The 21,105-nt window shown below is 37.0% G+C and overlaps 1 protein-coding gene across 7 annotated transcripts in view; it reads left to right on the forward strand.

The window, feature by feature from the left end:
• Window positions 1-493: 493 nt before the first annotated feature.
• Window positions 494-21,105, forward strand: part of CFTR (CF transmembrane conductance regulator) — a 210,937-nt gene continuing 190,325 nt past the window's right edge. For all 7 annotated transcript variants that reach the window (XM_036010839.1, XM_028525739.2, XM_036010838.1 and 4 more), the window contains exon 1: window positions 494-657. In XM_036010839.1, coding sequence (XP_035866732.1) covers window positions 605-657 — 53 coding nt within the window. In that variant the 5' untranslated portion in view covers window positions 494-604. The remainder of the gene's footprint in view (window positions 658-21,105) is intronic.

Here is a 21,105-nt window from a genome sequence, read left to right on the forward strand (position 1 = left end):
GGCACCGGGAACTTGGTGGTGGCGTGAGGGGGTCCGTGCAACCTGGTGAGTAGGAGGGTCCAGGAGACCAGGACGGGGGTGGGGGGTTGGTTGGAGGGCGGGTTCTGCTTTCGCCCGTGGCTCCTCTGTCCACAAGCGCTGGTGGCTGGACCTGGAGAGCGGCCAGGACTGTCCTCACCTGCGGGCTGGGCGGGGGCTTCTCGGTGAGGACAAGGTCCTGGAAGGAGCGCGCGCGAGGGAGGAAGGCTGGGAGTCAGAATCCGGAGAGGGGAGACGCGGGGCGGAGAGGGAGGGAAGGAGGCGAGAAAGAAGGGAAGGTCGGGGTGCGGACGGGGGTGGGGAGGGGGTGGAGAAAACCGCTAGAGCAAAAGTGGGGCCGGACCAGGCGGTGCCCAGCTTTTAACCTGGGCAGTGGAGGCGGGGAAAGGAGCAAGAGGAAAGGGGAGGTGCGTGGGGGTAGGGTGGTGGGGGGAGTTGGAAGCAAATGACATCACCGCAGGTCAAAGAAAAAGGGGCGAGCAGCCGGCAGCGAGAAGACTGGGGCGTTTGGCATTAAGAGCTCGAGCCCTGCTGCCCGGCAGGGACCTCGGAGTCCCCAGAGACCATGCAGAGGTCGCCTCTGGAAAAGGCCAGCGTCGTCTCCAAACTTTTTTTCAGGTGAGAGGGTGTCCAGTCGAGCTTTGGAAGGACACGTGCCCGCGAAAAAGGAGGGCCAGTGTATGGGCTGGTTTTGGGGAAAGATGAATCGTTTTTTAAAAGATGCGCTGTATCATTCGTTGTTACGGAAGAGAACCTGGATTTTGTGGAATAAAAGTGAAAACATGAAGAAGAGATAAAAGAATAAACTGTTTTGATAGGAAGCCTTAGCTTAACTTTGAAGTCTTAACTTACAACTGAAAATCATGTTCTCAAGACCCAAATGTGCTGGTGTGCAATTGTTTTCTTAGGTTTTTCTAAGAAGTTGATGGATTATAAACTTGTTAATAAAAATACTTAAGTTTAGTCCTTTGTTTTCTCCCCTTCATGCCTTAGAAATTTAGATGACTTCTTGGCACACATACTACTACTGCCATGTCTGCATGTAATAGGTGCTCAGAAAACATTTGTTGACTGAATTTTGAGGAGTGAAGTGGGTACTATATACTTAAATTAAGTTTTTATTGTTATGATACTAAGTCTAATAAGTATTTGCTACAATTCCATTATTCTTCCTTTAAAGAATGAAAGCGAAACCCTTGAAATACTTCATGTATTTATTTTTTAAAAGCCAACCATGAGCTATAAATTTTAAAAGGGGTAAGGGTTAGAATTGTCATGAAAATGTGAAGCCCTGGGAATAGACACTGAAGTTATATCCAACTGACATTTAAAAAATTGTATTTAATCCTACTTTGCATGTGTCGGTCTATAAAAGCATGCATATTTCATCTAACGAGGTGTTTTAAAAATAGAGTCTAGAGTCTAAACTCTATGTGTAGCATTTCATATTTGAAGTGTTCTTTGGATACTGTGTCTTCTTTTCCTGTTATACTTGTATAAATGAATGAGTAGGTACGGTTTTCTCATGGGATATAACTTGATTCATAATTGTCCAATGAATTAGCATACTTAGGTACATATACCCATATGTACATGTTGCAGGGAAGGGATTCAGTTTTCACGTCTCTGTTTTATTCTCTGCATGTGCAGTAAGCCTGGAACTCAGTGCTAGGGAGAGATCATTCACAATTGAAGGAGAGCTGTGAATGGGAGAGGACTTTACTCTTTGAAATTACCTGTTTGTGTTGATGTTTTCAGCACCTCTTGTTACACCATCTATGAAAATTGGATTATCTGTTGATTTATTTTCCTTCTACTTCCAAAATCAGAATGCCCATTGGCATACACTGTAGACTTTTTGGTAGAACACTTTGAGGAACGCCAATGCCAGACAGTCTAAAACTAAAGTTTTCAGGAGAATGAATGCCTTATGGCCACTTGTAAGTACCAAGGGACTTCAAATTATCTCACTGTTGATTTAAATGAGATTATTCTTGATTTATCAAACAAAATTTCATCCCAACAGAACATCTTGTAAATTTTACTGAAGTTTAAAAGTGCTCTCAGGTTGATTTGTGTAAAAAAAAATATATTGGCTGCTCACTTTGTTAAGAGTGTGCTCATTTCTGTTCCCAAACTATTTCATAATAAATTGTTCTAAGTATAGGTATATTTTTAAAAGTTAAGTTCCTACTATTTACAGGAATTGATGGTCTCCTAAAGTATCTGTGATTATAAACTTTTTTCTGGGTTATAATTCTGAAAGGGTAAAAACTTACTTTATGCATTGGATTAGACTGTATGGTTTAGCAGTCAAGAATGTTAGGATTTGAATTCAGATTGTTTTGATTCAAATCCTAAATCCATAGTTAGTAGTTGTGTGACCTGAAGGAAGTCACTTAACATCTCTGTGTTTGTGTGACTTGACCTTTACAGCTTGGAGACTAGTAGGACCTATCCACTGGAGTTAATCTGTTGAGATAGTATATGTAAGGTGTTTAGCCGATAAATGTTAGCTGCTATTATATCATCATCAATGACCATACTTTTATATTTTTTACAGTACTATGTATCTTGTTTATATAATATACTAAATTCATCTTTGTTGAATATAATTTTGTGACTGTCACTCTGTATACACAATGAATGGGCTCAGATGAGATTTTAAATTAGGTAAAGTCTCTTCTGCCATGGCCTTACCAGATACATACACACAAAAATGTCATATGCTTATATAATTTGTTATTAAATGACTTAAAATTTAACTTTCTGAACATGGTACCTTCAGTTTCCATTTCATAAAAGAGTAAAGCCTATTATGGTCTGGGTTATAGGTTATATTGAATATCTCTTTCATTGTTTAGGTTTTGTTATTGGAAAAGCCAATAAAATTTGGGAAAGACTTAAGTATTTAATTTTGCATAGGTTTCATATTAAGTACAAATTTGAAGGACATTGGAAGTATAATGCTTATATAATATGTACATATACTTATAAACAATCTAAAAGAGAACTTCACATAAAAATTCAAACACTTTATGAATATGATGGAAAACAAGTACATTAACTTAAAGCTTTTTTAAAATAGGAAGATGTTTCTAAACTAAAGATGATATATTTGCATAGAATTTATGATTCATATACCAATGGAATTGCTTTACAAATGTTTACCAATAGAATAATTTTGACCAATTTTCTAAATCTTCATTTTCGAATAAATTTGAAGGTAGTTATTCAGCTTATTCTCTGTCTTTTCTCTCATGCCACGAATTTTCCATATCCTGTTTAGTTGTGAGACTGTATATCAAACCATGTGTCAGATGACTCAGCTTTAATTTGGTCATGGTATCCACACCAGAATTTTAGATGTGTACTTGAGGAATTGTAGGAGCCCCTCAGAATCCAGGTGTACAATGCCACAGATCTCTCTCAAGACTTGATATAGGGGACTGTAATAAACTCCACAGTTAAGTCTCAAGTAAGAGCAAAGAGTAAATAGTATCAAGATTGAAGATGGAAATCCAGCAAAGCAATGCATTTTGTGAGTCTCAGGTTAATAATAAGATAATTTAAGATAAGTTTGTAATTATTACACACAAAGTAGTGAGAGATCTTGAAACAAATAGGCTAGAACTTATACAACAGAATGGGTGTGGTATGCCAAAACAGCTACCAATGGAAACCAAACTCTTATTATAAACATTCTGCCTTTGATCAAAGTGTTTTTAAATTCTTGTTATAGAATTATCTTTAAAACCAGTATGTAAATTTATTTTCATAAGCTCATAGCAGTTCATTACTTTTTAGCCATTATTTTATAGTAGCTTGCTTTATTTATTTTTTAAAAATTATTTATTTATTTTTTGAGAGAGTGGAAGGGAAAGTGCAAAAATGGGAGAGAAACATTGATGTGAGAGAAATACCAATGGGTTGCCTCTTCTAGGTGCCCCAACCAGGGACCAAACCCACAACTCAGGCATGTGCCCTCACCAGGAATGAACCCACAACCTTTCAGTTTACAGGATGATACTCCAACCAACTAAGCCACATTGGTCAGAGCAATAGTAGCTTGCTTTAAATTAAAAGTCATATTACCCAAGACTGGTCACTTGGACTTGTTTCTAAAATGACTTTTGACCCTATCTCAAAATTACATGCAAACGTGCACTGAAAGTATAGATAATTTTCATCATACTTTGTTAACAGTCAAGTGCTACTTAAATTTAGATTATCATTCAAAAAATGTATTATAAATTTAATTTTATTTTTATTTTTTAACAAAGGACATTTTTAAGATCTTACTAATTTATTTTTAGAGAGCGGAAGGAAGGGAAATATTGATATGTGGTTGCCTCTCATGTGCCCCCTACTGGGGACCTGGTCCACAACCCAGGCATGTGCCCTAGACTGGGAATGGAACCAACAACCCTTTTGTTTGTGGGCTGGCACACAGTCCACTGAACCACACCAGCCAGGGCTAAATTTTATTTTTCAATTACAATTGACATTCAATATTATTTTTATTGCAGACTTCAAAGACATCTCCTAATGAAGGGAAACATAAGTGCTTTGAGCAGAAGAAGCATAATTATAAATATATAATGAAATAGTGATAAAGATGATAATTTTGAAGAGGACCACACAAATTTGATTATATAAATTATGACATATTGTAAAAACTGATCAAATAATGTTTTATTTACATTTTCTTTACATGTTTGCAAAGCATGAAAAAATGTGAAATTATGGCTGTCACGAATATTTTGCAGTCCATTGGGGGCATTCATAGAAAAATTGGCAAGAGAGACCAGTAGGCCAATCAAATACAGGTCTAGTCTTGTCCCAATCAACACACAGGCTTGTCTCTCGGGCAAGGCTTAGACTATCTAAATCAAGAGAAATAGATGCATAAAACAAAAGCCAACATGGGGCACACAGATCGTAGTGAGATGTACAGCTGTCAAGGGAAACTGAAAACCATGAGTCCATTTAGTCAGCCAAGGAGAAAATGCCATGTACTCTCTTGGCTTTGTCTTCTGTAGGAACTGGAGGAGACCACTTTTGGGACAGGGGTTCATCTGTCTTGAATAGTGTTGCCTGAATACTGACAACTGTTGACTTCCTGTATCAGTCTCTTAATGTTTGTCTACATAGCTGCCTTTTGCTGGCCATGATTTCTTATGAACACTTTAGATTTTTGAATTTCAGATGTGTGTCAATTTTGATTGGTTTAACTCTCAGAGTTCTAAAAGTGCTTCCTTTACATATGACTAACATTGTAATATTGTCATTGTATACTTTAAAATATAAAATATATGCATATATAATTAAGTTTTTAAAAAATGTTAGTTTAAAAAATTCCTCCTTGATTTTGAAATATATTCTAGTGGTTCAGTTTATTATTTGACTCTCCAGGAGTATTTCTATGTACTTATAACAAATAGCATACACTATATAGCTTTAAAATTCATTCCTTGCTAAAGAGAGAAGTGCAATCTATTTTACTTAAATGCTTCATCAATATTTTATGCTTGATGTGACAATCAAAATATCTCTCAGTGGCCCTGGCTAGGAATCTCAGTTGGTTACAGCAGCAGTTGCAACCTGGATGATTTAAGTGTTGTTACATTCAAACTCACCTCCTGCTGTGTGATCTGGTTCCTGATAGGCCCAGATTGGTACCTGGTCAGGTCCGTAGCCTGGGGGCTGGGGACCCCTGGGTTAGAGCATTGTCCTGATACACCAAGGTTGCGCTTTAATGCCCAGTCAGGACACAGAAGAATCCATCAATGAGTGCATAAATAAATGGAACAACAACAACAAAATTAATATTTTTCTCACTCTCAAATCAATAAAAAAATAAAAAAATATATACTTCAGAGCCAACTTGAGACCCTAGGAAAACCATGGTTTTTCAGTTTTCCATTTATGTTTTAGAGGAGAAAGTAGGACTTAGTATGGAAATTTTCAATGCATCAATGTTGAAACTTGTTTCAAAGGCCCTTAAATGACACCATTCTAAGATGTATTATTATTGTTAGTGTCATTTCACCGGAACCTGTAATTTCAGTGTGGTAGAGGTACAGTATAAGTACAGGATTGCAAAACCACCACAGAAGGGTGTTAACCATTTAGTATGAAGCTATATGTTGTTTGTCAAAATTTAAAAACACCTCTGACTCAGCAGCAATTTTGGTAATTTTGATTCCACTGATTTCAGACGCATTGGTGTTGGTCACTTCTCTGGCATAAATCTCTGCAATGCGATGAGGTTAAAAGGGGAAAACAGATTATGACAGAGGTCTGGTTGTTTTGGGACCCTGCCTGAAGACTGAATTTATAAATCTGTTAAATGCATTATCACAGAACAAAACATTACTCTTTCAGATGCTTCTTCTAAGCTCTGGAAGAATTTACCCTGTGGTTGTTTGACAGTGAAATTAGCATTACAAAGTGGCTTTACTATGCAGCTTTGTGTCAGCAATAAGCTTAGGCTTCTTTTAGCCAGAAACCTGCAAAAATTCAATTAGCTTACTTGATGCAGAGAGTAAATATAGTGTTGTTTTGCACACAGTAAAATATTTTATTGTATTTATTTTTCAAATTTTTCTTGTTGACACTATTGCAGATGTCCCCCAACCCCTCTTCCCCCTTCTGCCAACTCCCCCCTCCTTACCACAGCATGGTCTGTGACCACGGGCTATACACATAGGTGCTTTGGTCAATCTATTCCAGTCTCCCCCCACTACCCTCTCTCTGAAATCTATCATTGTGTTCCATGTGTCCATGCCTCTGGTTTTATTTTGCTTGTCAGTTTATTTTGTTCATTGATTCCACATATGAGTGAGATCATATGGCATTTGTCTTTCTCTGACTGTCTTATTTGTAGAGTGACTATATTCTTATAGAGCTCTGAAAGATCTATTTTCACAGCTGTATCCAGATTGCAAGGCTTGTCAAGTTAGCTATTCTCTGTGCAGCTCCATTAGATTATTACTGTCTTTCAACATCAATGACTTTCAAATTGTAAAGCCGTGGATGTCAAGGCCTTCTATGACTTATTCAGTAAAGCATTCAGACTATTTCAAAATTCCTGCATAGAACAGGGTATAAACATTTCTTTGTAATGATGATGATTCCATGGTGATCAACCCCAGAGGCTTATGGATGTTGTAGATTGTGACTTTCAATAGTCTTGTAATGCAACTTCCTTCTGATAAAAAGAGGTCAAAGCAGGAGGATCCTGGACAGATTTTATTCTATCAATATTTTCTTGGGATCCTTTATGGCCAGGCCTTAGCTTTAGTGGGAAAACCTACCTGCTAATTCCTTGTTCATGGGGTAAAGACATAGTTTGAATATTTGTGCTAAGTCCTTGCTAGGATTTTCAACCCTGAAACAAGGCTTTACTGTGATGTAATGAGGGAATTCTCCCATAGGTTGCTTCAGGGAGCTGAGTCAGGGTAGTACTTCCTTTTAGGTCATGATTCAGGGCAGCTTGGAGGATGCCCTAATTCAGTGGTTCCCAACCTTTTTGGCACCAGGGACTGGTTTTGTGGAAGACAATTTTTCCATGAACAGTGCGGTGGCGGGGGAGCATGGATGGGGAGGCAAAGCCACTCACCTCCTGCTGTGCGGCCAAGTTCTTTACAGGCCATGGACCATTACCTGTCTGTGGTCCATGGTCTGGGGATCCCTGTCCTAATTTATTTATTCACCACCTTCTGTATTCCATGCAAGGCATTAAGAAGATGGAAGTGCACAAGAAAAAGAAGTGGTGCTGCCTTCATGAAACAAATTCTCTGAAACCCATAGACTCAAAGGCTTATGGAAACACTCCACAGGGCATGTCATCCAGCCTAAGGCTGGTCAAGCAAGGCTTGCTGGAGGAGTGACTCTTGAGTTGACCTGGAAAGAAGATTATCCAGACCAAGCGTGGAGATGGATTAGGAAAAATTTAAATACAGGAGCAGCTGACTGTACGTAGGACTAGCAGTCAGAATGATCATGGCACCATTAAAGATTTCAGAGAAGTTTCTTGGGACTGGAACATAAAGTGTGCGACTGAGATTTGGGGAAATGGGTCTGAAGCTCTAGCAATGGCCACATCATATGGGGCTTTGTAAGCTTTATTTGAGCTTTATCATATTGGAAGTGAAATGGCATGGTTTTCAAGCCTGGGAGTGACATGCCAAATGCAGAACTGTTGTGGTTTTGCAAAAGAAATGCTGAACTGAAAGAGTGGCAGTGAGGGTAGAGAGAGAGAGAGATGGATTTGAAAGACATTTAGGAGGTAAAATCAACAGGTTTTGTAGTTAATAAGATATGGAAGACAAAGGAGAGAGAAGAATCTAGGACAGTGTCCACATTTGCTGGCTTAGGTAACCCAGTGGATGGTGATGAAGCTTGCTGAGTGAAAAGATTCAGTTGGAGAATAGGGTTTGGGGTGGAGGTGGGACCTATGCGAACCCTCTGCTTCTCTTTACAATAAAAAAGGAAGTAATGCCTACTGCTCACAGGCAGGTTATATGGTTATTTGAAGATATATTCAAGTGATTTAGAACTTAGTTTTAGGTAAGAGATATGATGTCTGAGGTGACATTCGGAATACTTCCCTCACACTCTTTGGTAAGTCCAGGGTGGCATCTGGGGGAGAATTTAAAGTGCTCAGTAGTTTTGACTTTATCACCTGAGCATGTTCTGGAAGAAGCAGCTGTATTCTACAGACAGAACTGGTTGAATTCTACTTAGAATCCTCTTACTACCCTCCCCTCCAAACCCACAAACTGATGTGTTAAGTGCCCCCACCCCACCATGATTTCACTCCTTTAAACTGATTTCTATGATCACAGACATTCAGGAAGTAGAGATGAAAATCTGCTGGGGCTTCAGGTTTTATCTGCAGTGACTGAATAAATAAGAGCACACCTATTACCATGAAATATTTTTTGTGTTTGAAAAAAGATTCTTATTATACTTGAAAACATTGTGTATCATTGTTTCATGTTAAAACTTTGAGTTTCTTAAAACATGCAGAGCTTTCTTACTTAGCACTGCCTACAGAGGTGCACCTGCCTTCAGCCCAACTTCACACCCACCCCGAAATGCCTAGTGAAGTTCTTTTTTTTTAAAGCTCATAGACAGAGAGCATTTTTTAAAGATTTTTATTTATTTATTTTTAGAGAGGGAAGGAAGGGAGAAAGAGAGAGAGAGAAAAACATCAATGTGCAGTTGCTGGGGGCTGTGGCCTGCAACCCAGGTATGTGCCCTGACTGGGAATCGAACCTGCAACACTTTGGTTCACAGCCCGCGCTCAATCCACTGAGCTATGCCAGGGCCCTAGTGAAGTTCTTAACATCAAGAGGGACACAGCAAAGTGAGGGGTCACCATTTTGACTCCAGTCAGGGCATGTGCCTGAATCAGGGCACATGCTTGGGTTATAGGTTCAGTACCATCCTGGGGCTCATAGGAGAGGCAGCCAATCTATGTTTCTCACATCAATGTTTCTCTCCCTCTCATTCTCCCTCCCTTTCTCCTCCCACCCCTAAAAAGAAATAAATAAAATCTTTTAAAGAAAGATTGGACCCAAACATTTCATCTGCTACCAGTAATACCATAGGTGAAAAGCTTAGTAGGCAGAATCTTAGAGGCACTGGCAGCTGTCTTTAGAGGAGATTTAAGGGCCAGACCATGGAGCACACAGTATAGGTTATAGGAGCAAGAAGATAATGGAGCTCTGGCTGGCTGGGATTAACTATTCCTGTTGTAGAGGTACCAACTAGAGAAACTATATAGAAAGCTCTTTTTGTGCACTGTATTTATTTTTAAAACCTATAAACTCTGGAAAATGAAGCAATGCAACAAAGCTTTACTTTTTTAACCAAAATCCTTGCTATACTTTAGACCAGGGGTTGCAAACTTTTAAATAATGAGTTAAAAGGTAAGTATTTGTGGGAAAGCAGCCATGGACAATATGCAAACAAAAGGGAATGATGTTTTTTCAATAAAACTTTATTTGTGGGCACTATAATATAAATTTCACATGAAAATGTCACAAATTTTTGTATTGCATTGTAGTATGCTTCAAAATATACATCTTTAAAATGACAGTTTAGAATAAAAATCTAGAAAAACATTTTAAGGCTCATGTATAATTAACTTTATCATATTCACTAATTTTTTAAAGCATTTTATTTATTTATTTTTAGAGATGGGGAAGGGAAAAAGAAAGAGAGGGAGAGAAACATTGATATGAGAGAGAAACATCTATCAGTTGTCTCTCATACATGTCCCAACTGGAAACTGAACCTGCAACCCAGGCATGTGCCCTGATGGGAATATAGCTGCTGCCAACCTTTCACTTTGTGGGATAATGCCCAACCCAATGAGCCACACTGGTCAGGTCTGAGTAATTTTTAAAGGATGTGAATCACTGATACATTCAAAATAAATTTTTCAGAAGAAGAGGAAAATACTGTAGTAGCTTAATAGCTATTAGATAATTCCTCAGAATAGTTTTTGATTTATAGAGATCTATCGATCATTTATTCTTTACTTTTTTGCATATGCATCTTTTGATGCATCCATCCTTCAAGGAACAGGCTCTATTTTATCCATTTTTTTGGTATCCAGTGCCAGGTGCACAGCAGATCCTTAAAGTATATGCGGTCTGTCCCCAGAAAAAGTCTAGCCATTGTTAATATAATGAGAATGGTTTGTGTGACATTGATGTAACTTGGCAGCCAAGGACAGTGGACTTAAATGCTCATGTGTGAACAGTGACAACTTAGTCAGTGGACATGGTGGACCCCATTGAGTGAACAGGTGTACTGCGTGGCCATTGCGTTCAAAATCACTGAGAGAGTAGAGCAATAAATCTGCATCAAATTTTGCATTAAGCTTGAACATTCCTCTGGAAAACTATTCAAATAATTTAAAAGGCTGAAGCTGCCCATCAACGGGTGATGGGCAGCTTCATTATGACAACATGCTTCCTCATGCATCATGTCTCATGCAGAGTTTTTTGGCAAAACATTAACTCACCCAGGTGGCTCAGCTCCCGTACAGCCCAGATTTGGCAACCTGTGACTTCTGGCTGTTCCCAAAACTAAAATCACCTTTGAAAGGGAAGAGATTTCAGACCATTGATGAGATTCCGGAAAATATGATAGGGCAGCTGATGGTGATTGGGAGAACTATGTGTGGTCTCAAGGTGCCTACTTTGAAGGGGACTGAAACTTGTACAGTGTTTCTTGTATGTTGTATCTTCTTCAATAAATGTTTCTATTTTTTCATATTACATGGCTGGATAACTGCTGGACAGACCTCATACTAATTGAATTAAATAAAACTCAACGAATTCAGCTTATGTTATACTTCTAAAATATTGATTATTGGAGGTAAATGTAAACATTTACTTATATATGGAATTTAAAAATATTTCTGTTTGGTATTCTGAAGATAAAATGCCTAATTTTGAATTAAAATGTTAGGTGTTTTACTGTGTGTTCTAAAGTGTAACATAAAATAGGAAAAGCTTTCTTCTGTTCACAGAATTTTCTAGGAAAATTGCAGCTTAAGATAGTTCAGAAGATCAAATGGTAGCTAAATTTGCCATAGGTAGGCTTTTCCTTCTGAAATTTTTTTTTTCAAATCTCATGTGAATATTTAAGTTGCCTGATATTTAATTTTAAGCCAGATTATTAAAATGATTATTTCCAAAATTTCTTCCCAAATGTAACAGGGGGGACACCCCCAAAACAATTTATTTATTAAAAATTGTGTATTTATTCTTACATGTTTAAATTCCATCACTTTCAAAGTGCTCTCCATTGAGGCAATACACCTATGGAGACTTTAATTCCACTGCTCAAAACAGTTTTTGAACTCATTGATTTTGATGCCTTTTAGTGCTTCTGCCAATTTTTGTTCACTTCATCCACATTGGGAAAATGTTTCCCTTTGAGGACTTTTTTCTCTGGAGAAAAAACATAAAAGTTGCTAGGGGTGAGATCAGGTGAATAGGGAGGGTAGGGCAAAGGGTTCATGCTGTTTTTGGTTGAAAATTGCTGAACACTCAGTGCTGTGTGGACAGGTGAGCTCAAAAATCACCCATCATGAAGGGGGAAAACACGTTGAAAGAGTGTTCAAAATATTCACTGAAGCCAAATGCAGCTTCTCACAACAATGCCAGCTGGTACACTGATACAGATGGGTTCCTAGAACACTCACCTAGTATGGGAAGCCTGTACTATGAGGGGCCTGCCCTCCAGAAGATGATTTTGGGTTTGTTTAAGTCCCCCCCAGATGTGTCATAATTTAGTGTTTTAAAAAAGAATTTTAAATTAATTTTAGTATTGGGCCTTTGAATACATTTTTTAAGTAAAGTAATAAGAAGGCTGACCAAATACTTATTACCAAAAGAACTTCTACTTTCAACTCAAAGATAGGATTGGCTTCCAAAAACTCACATTAACCTTTTTCTACCCCTTTTCACCTGGTACTTTATAAGGTTACTCTCTTCTATCCATAAACATCAGTGTATAGCTTGAATATATGCCTTGTTAATGAAAGTGCACAAGGCAAATAAATTCCCCATGGATTAATTTGATTATGAAATTTACTTGGACCAAATCATTAACACATTTATGTATTAGGTATTTATGTAAATCAGTTAATTTAGAGACTACATCTAACTACAATGAAATAAAAATTTTATTCACTGTGTTAAAAGTTTATAAAGCTGGTGAAATTAAGCTAAGAGGTAGCCATTCTAGTAATATTAGAGCGAGTTTTTATGCAATAAAATGTTATTAGGTAGAAAGACAACCACTATACATAAGCTCATTAATGTAGAAGCAATAACTTTGAAACAAAGATGTAATTTTTATTCATTTATTTATGCGTGTGTTTATTTAGTATATATTTTGAGTCCCTAATGTATTCTAGTATTTGGAAAACTTAGAACATATATCAAAATTTACTATACATTCTAATTTTTCCTTTTTAAAAAATATTTTATTGATTTTTAGAGAGAGGGAAAGAAAGGGAGAAAGAGAGGGAGAGAAACATCAATGTGTGGTTGCCTCTTGCGCACCCTCTACTTGGGATCTGGCCCACAACCCAGGCATGTGCCCTGACTGGGAATCAAACTGGGGACCCCTTGGTTGGCAGGCCAGCACTCAGTTCACTGACCCACACCAGCCAGGACCATTCTAATTATTCTTTACTGGAATTTTCACATTAATACTTTTAATGATACAGTCTTTCTCTTTAGAGTGCAGAAGTGCTCTAAAAGCTACAGATTTTTTTCTCTTTATTTAATAAAAGAGACCCAATTTTTGTTGATTTTGTGAGGATAGAAAAATAATTTTCCTCTCACTGTTATAAATTCTTCTGGCTAGACTAATAACCTTATTAATATGAGGTGGATTAACAAGGTAAAATAATCAAATTTAATGCATATGCACATATGGGGGTTCTGTAGGAATGTCAGACCTTAGGATACACTGGGCAATTAAAGTTTATATGCCATTATTAGCTAAAAAAAAGAGAACAGTTGTGGTTTGCGACTTCAAAAGGCAATTGACATAGAGATGGAAAAGCAAATATTTGGTAAACAAGTGTTTTCTGGGCCATGTTAAGAGTGGGACACAGAGGGAACTTTAATCTAACAGCCCTTGCTAGGTTTCTCCCTGTCACATACAAGTATATATTAAACTGTATTTATCTATGATGATAGTTCTTTCCTGTAGCAGGTCCTCCAGTTCTTTTAGGCAGTAAAGGGAAAGTTGGAGATTTTTCCTGAGTCTTGTTTCTCAAGATTAACAAGCTTAAAATAATCAATATCCCAAAGAGGCATAATCTGGTGTGGCAAACTCTGCTTCCCCTGAAGTTACAAAATCAAGTGAGTAAGTCACCCCACAGAGTAAAATAAAGTTTTCTAAAGTTAACAATATAATTCCTTGATAGCAAAAATTGTTTAATGCACTATTTTAAAAAATAATATGTCACATGAAGTATAAACATAAGATCATTACATTTAGAAATGAAAATTGGATTCAGTCGTCAAACACAGTCTTTGGATCCATTGAGATGTCATCTTGGTAACTTGGCATCTTTTCTGAACTCATACAAGGTTTTGCTGATTCAGTAATTTTTGCTGCTGCCAGAGTCACCAACAAACACAACTCTTGTGTTTCCTTCATCACACTCTGTCACTCTAGCCACTATTAATGCAGAGTAGAAGTCAGATTCTGGGATGAGTAGACATGAATAAGTTATTACCGAAAAAATTGAGCTACTGTATCTTCTGTTAAGGAACATTTGATCAAAGTTTAGTTATTCTGTTGAGAGGGAAATCTAGCTAGAATTAGGATAAAGAAATTTTTCACATAAATATTTATGCTTTTAAAATTAGGAGCTCCTCATAATTAACAGTATTCTAAGTTTTCGAGATATACATCTCAAATTGTGATCTGCCAACCACCTGCTCTAAAACTGTATTAGAATACATGCATCTTATTTATTAAATTAAAATACTTGAGTAATTATTAAATCAATATCTTAATTTTGTAATAATTATATTTATATATATCACATTAAATACGCAGATTTTTAGATCACACTCTATACTTACTAAATCAGAACCTCTGGGAGAGGCCAACCACAGTCTTATTTTGTTGTTGTTTATTACATTTCAGGTGATTCCTTTTGCCTATTAAAATCTGAGAACCATTAGGTCAGTCTTAAGAAAATGAGCTTAAATTGTCCAACTACAGCTTCTCAACCTTAATAAAAGATTTGAGCCCTATTTGGTGTGGCTCAGTGGATTGAGCACCCTCCTGTGAACCGTAAGGTCACCAGTTTGATTCTCACTCAGGATACATGCCTGGGTTGCAGGCCAGGTCCCCAGTTGGGGGTATGTGAGAGGCAACTGATTAATGTATCTCTCACACATTGATGTTTCCTTCCCTGTATTTCTCCCTCCCTTCCTCTCTCTCTAAAAGTAAATAAAATCTTTAAAAAAAATAGTCAGCCTTTCCCTCTCCCTTGAAAGTAGAGACTGGCTTTAAAAAATATTCGAAAACTACAGATTTAAGAATAAAAACCAGATTCTATGGCATAATCATAAAATGTGGGATGTTGTGGTGATTTCATCATCTCACAGCTCCATTAAACTGCTTTCTCCTAACATCCTCTTTTAAACCTTTGTGTCCAAGGAAGAGAATTTTGAAATTTCACTATTTTTTAGTAAATTAACAATAAAAATATACATATAGTTCAATTTGCCGTAAAGTTGAAAATTTCTTCTTAAATAGCTCTTAAAACCTGCAGTTTTGCCTGACACTATCTTCTAGCATTTACTAAGCACTTTCCATGTATCGGGGTCATACATATTATCTCAGTGAATTTTTCAAACAAGTCTAGATAGATTCTACATATAGAGTATATGAGATTTAGAGAGATTAAAGAGTTTACACAAGGTCACTCAGCTAATTACTGTGAAGTCAGGATGTGAACTTAGATTGGTCTAAATTGAGAACTCTATTCTTAACCAGTATATCACAATATCCAAAAAACTAGGATGTATTTGGTGAATTATATGATTTTACTTCCTTTTGTAGGTAAATTTTTCTTAAATGTCTTCTTTCCAAAATTTGTTATGTTTTGATACAGGCATTATAAATAATAATATTTAAATAAGCATTAGACTCACTCTTGAAAGTGCCCTCCTATTACTGATGTCCCTGATGTTGCGTAAGTTCCTGTGACAACCTACTTTAGGCCTTATGCTGAGGTAGGAGAAAGCACTGTTGTAGGTTAATGAGGTCTTTAGGATTCTAAATGTCTAGCTGAATGAAGAGTGAAAGATGTGGTCAGACAATAGCATGCCAGTAGCCACACATTGTCGGTTGTGCAACACTTGACCCACACTGCACTACTTATCCTGATTTTTTCCATCAAGTACTAGCCATCGCCCTTCGTTGCTTTCTCAGACCTACTGAGCCAGGCTTTCTGTTGAGTATTTGTGTCTATTCTTCTTACCTTACTAACTTCTGCCTTCAGCTACATTCCAGGTTGTCAGTTCAGTGTTCCTGTCATCACCACTCACACTCTCCTTTGTGTCCATCTGTGATCACCAACCATCCTTAGTTTATCATTCAGGTCATCTGTTTTTCTATGGTTCCCTTTATTTTCTTTCTTTGGGTTGAAGCAAGAAACAGAATCACCTGGCAGATGGTTCTTCAACTTCATGTTTGACACTTTGTATATATAATTCTTGGATTTTCCTGGTACAGTGGTTTTCACAATATTTTGAAAAAACAATACTTTTATAAGTGCATTTTAATTTCAGAATGAAATTTTCCATGGAACTGCAATATATATAAATGAAAGTGACAATAAAAGACAATAGTCTTTCCATAAATACAAAGGTGAAGTAAGCCTCCTACCCCACAATAACAACTGGTATGATTACATGACATGTATGTGTGCTATTTTCTTGTTCCTACATGCTTGTGTTTTTCACAATGCTATGGTTCTGAAATTGAGATGCCTCTTATAATTGATGTTAAAAGACTCTTGTCAAGGAGCAAGTTCTAGTTGCTAGATGGGATGTTACCTGATTCATAGTTACTTAATTAAAGCCAGTTGGAGCTTCAAAGAAAGAGACTTGTCACCTCTCAGACCCAGGAATAAATTGTAATATGGAATCTAGCAATACATAGAAGGAATATATTCCTGTGACCTCAATTAAATTATTTGCATTGATTGCACTCCACAAAGTGGACTTCTAACTTCAGTTTCTTTTTTTTAAGATTTTATTTATTTATTTTTAGAGAGGGGAAGTGAGAGAGAAAGTGAGGGAGAGAAACATCAATATGTGAGAGAAACATTGATCTGTTGCCTCTCTTTCCCTCCCAACTGGGGATCTGGCCCGCAACCCAGGCATGTGCCCTGACTGGGAATCAAACCAGTCACTTTGGTTCACAGGACATCATCCAACCCACTGGGCCACAGCATCAGGGCTAACTAGTTTCTTGCTTGAAATTTCTTGAGAAAGATTACTCTGTGGTCTAGTTTTGAAAGAGATGGTTAATATTTACTCTGGTTTGTTGGGCATACCAAGCACTATAATTAAAGTAGAAATTGCCCAAGTTCAGCACTTCACTATTCTTTGAAATTATACAGCCTGTCCTACAGGTGAAAATGTTAAGAATGTAAACCCTACTCAGCTGTGAATAGCCAAGAGTGATTCAAAAGAATGTTTTTGACTTGAATGTGAAGAGGGCTTAGAGAAAACTTTAATTAGGATACGGAAGAAGAAAGTGGTAGGTAATTTTATGAATAGGTATATAATACTAAAAATTGCCTTAAAAACTGTATATTTAATGTAACATTTCTTTTTGGAAAGGCAATTATTAAACTGATGGTGAGTCTTATAATCAATGTCACCTTATTATTGAACAAGTATGGTAAAGTATTGTAAAACCATGATAATATCACACATGGCTTGCTGCTTTCTGGGGATCAAATAAGTCTCTGTTATGCTGGGATGAAACGTTATACAAACAGACATGCCAGCGGTGTAAACTGAGCTTGGCCTGCATGTGTCTGTAGTGACACGCTTACTTACGTAGTGTGGAAATAATCAATGACAGATTGTAATATGTTTAAATGTGTGCAAAGAGATGTCAGGGGAAGTTTTTCTACAAAGTGGACACTAAATGTGTTAGCTTGGCAGTCCAGGCTAATGTATGGATGAATCCATTGTGCTAAAATTAAAAAAAAAATTATTATGATTTTTTTCTTACCATTTAGTCCCCTTCCACTCTTGACCTGCAGCAGTCACCACACTGCTGTCCATGTCCATGCGTCCTTTCTCCTTTTTGCTTGAGCACTCCTGCCCCACCTTCTGCTAGTCCCTTAGCTGTCATGCTGCTTCATACAACACATTTGAGAAGGCATATTTTTATTCCTATTTTTAAACTACTAAAACATACTTAAAATATTGGTATTTCAAATCAAAAGTTAGTGAACTCCTTGAAGTATTTCTGGGGAACAATAGGTGTTGGATCCCACAGTTTGAAAACCGCTAACTAGTTTCTCCCATATTGGTTCTTCGTCTTCCCTTGAGTTCCTCATTTCACCCATTCTATACCCTCAGAAATAAATTCATGTTATACTTTATCCCTATCCTCAATTTCAGCTCTCACATAGCAGTACATAGTGGAAGAAATGTATATATTGGGTGGAGTCCTTACTGTGTGACATTAATAACAATGTGATCTTAGGCAATTTACTTAACCTTTTGATAATGTTATGCTCATCAGTATAACAAGTTATCTTCATCTTAACAAAGCTCAGAAATATGATATCTAACATTTGTTGAGTGTTTAATGTGTGAATTTGTCAGGGTTTTCCAGAGCAACAAAACCAGCAGGAGATGTCTATGTCTATATCTGTATCATATTTATCTCTATCTCTATCTCTGTCTCTCTGTCTCTGTCTCTATCTCTGTCTCTGTCTCTGTCTGTATCTCTATCATCTATATCATCTACATCTATATCTATCATCTATATCTATATCATTTATCAGTCTGTAGGTATGGACATTCTTATTTATTATAAGGAAGTGTCTTACATGATTAGGAAGGCTGGCAAATCCGTAATTTGCAGGGTAGGCTGGTATGCTAGAGACCCAGGAGAGCAGATGATCCAGTATGATTTTAAATGCAGTCAACAGCAGAATTCCCTCTTGCTTGGGGAGGTTAGCCTTTTTGTCTTATTTGGGCTTCAACTGTTTGGATGAGGCCAACTCACATTATGGAGGGCCATGTGCTTTACCCAACTTTTACTGATTTAAATGTAAATCTCATCCCAAAGCACTGTATAAATTGACATATAAAATTGGCCATCCTACTCTGTAAGCACTTCCCATGCATTAAATGATAGCTAATTATGCCAGATATAGAGTGCTTCTTTAATAAATGTTAAGTACTATCATCAACATGATTATTATAATTAACACTTTTTTATCTTTACCCCAGGCTCCAAGAAAGTAATTCTCTTCTCTAAACTGAAGCCTCCTCTTCTGTGACAGGACCCAGTGCCTCTCTTTGCTTTATCGGTGGCTTTCATCACAAGGACATCACTTTTGTTCACTTGCCCCTCTGTGTGCATTGTCCAAACATGGATTTTCCCCATTTCTTAGGACTAGTGTATTAGTTTTCTAGGGCTGCTGTAACAAAGTACAAAAAAGTGAGTGACTTAAACAATGGCAATTTATTGTTTCACAATTCTGAAGGCTAGAAGTCTGATACTGAGATCCAGAGATCAACATGTTTGGTTTCTTCTGAGACTGTGAGGGAGAATCTGTTAGATGCCTCTTCCCCAGCCTCTGGTGATATGCTGGCACTCTTTGCTGTTCTTTGATATGAGGTGGCCTCATTTTCACCTTTGCATTTATCTTCATATGGTGTTGTCCCTGTGTGCTTGTCTCTGTGTCCAATCCAAATTTCCTTTTTTTTTTAAAGACACCAGTTATACTGGGTTAAGGCCCACTCTGATGCATTCATTTTAACTTGATCACCTCTGTAAAGATCCTATTATCAAATAAGGTTACATTCTGAGGTAGTGGGAATTAGGATTCATATATATCTTTTTTGAGGGGAGCACAATCCAATCCATAGTTATAACAATCTTCAGGAGCAGAATGAGATATGGAAGCAATTTGAGACTATGAAGTATGATACATGTAGGGGGTTACTCTAATTTATGAAACCTTTTAAAAGCTATGTGTGCCGTATCTATAATGGAACATAAATAACATAGAGACAATGCAGAGTATAATCAAATGACATGATAGGGGAACTGTCAAGGAAGGTCAAAATAAAGGGAGCATTTGCTTTTGAATAAACTGAAGAATGACTTTCCATTTATGAAATGCTGGCCATCTCCACTAAGAATAAATAGAATGAAGGCCAGATATTAGGAAGAATGTTTTGGTAGTGAAGAGTGTTATAAATTAAAATATTTTATGGAGGAGAATGAAATAATCTTGAGTGGAAGTTTTAGTATTTTAAGCTTTAAGTTATGACTCAAAAAAGGAACATAAATATTAAAGAACCGTCCCTGAAAATATACATGCCTACACATTTGTCATGCATTTACCATATACTTGTGGAGCGTTCTGACTTTTTTTGACTTCTAATACATTTGACCAACAGTTATTTGCAACCACATCTGTGTCCTCACATGGGCACATATCATGTTTGAGTAAAAAATTAGTTAACACATTAATTTGTTCCATTTTTATGCTATCCCAGGTACGTATAAGACAAATATCTATATTACACTTACATTGTCCTCAAAGAGTTAGTCTTATTAGGGGTATAAACTAGCAAAGTGTAATGTGGTAACATTAATTTAACAATTTAAAACAGTAATTGAGTAATGATTATGTGCTATGTTCTGTGGAAAGTGCAGGATATACAGCAGTAAAAACAAAGCAGTAAGGTGTTTGTCTCAGGAGAACTTATAGTCTAGTGTGCTGGAGACAGGAGGGATTGACAGACAAGTAAAAAGGCAAGTTTTAGTAACCACTCAAGTGGAAGATGTAATGGAGAGAATAGAGCACATCAGAGGAAAATTAAACCGAGATTATAGAAAGACCCACATACATAATTTATGTGAAACTATTTTAATACATTTCAGGTTTCATGGAAACAAGTTTCAAGTTTATTTCAAAGAAGTTATTTGTTTTTCTTCAGTGTGACCTGGCACTTGGTTGGTATTAGTGCAAAACCAAACAATGTGCCACCAAAATCATGATAATTGGAGAATTCTTTTAAAAATTAAGAACCACCTTATGGTCAGTGGTTTCTTCCAATGAGAGCTCCTGCGGCGTTCAAAGGAAAAGAATCTGGCCCAGTGTTTCCTTTAAAGTTTATTTTCCTAAAGTGCACATGGAAGCAGGAAATGTGATGCTTTGTGAGCTCACAACTATTCTTAGATATGAAATGATTTTTTACTAAATGATCATTATTTGTGTTATACTTTCTG

The sequence above is a fragment of the Phyllostomus discolor genome, chromosome 10 (assembly GCF_004126475.2).
Source record: "Phyllostomus discolor isolate MPI-MPIP mPhyDis1 chromosome 10, mPhyDis1.pri.v3, whole genome shotgun sequence".
Lineage (NCBI taxonomy): Eukaryota > Metazoa > Chordata > Mammalia > Chiroptera > Phyllostomidae > Phyllostomus > Phyllostomus discolor.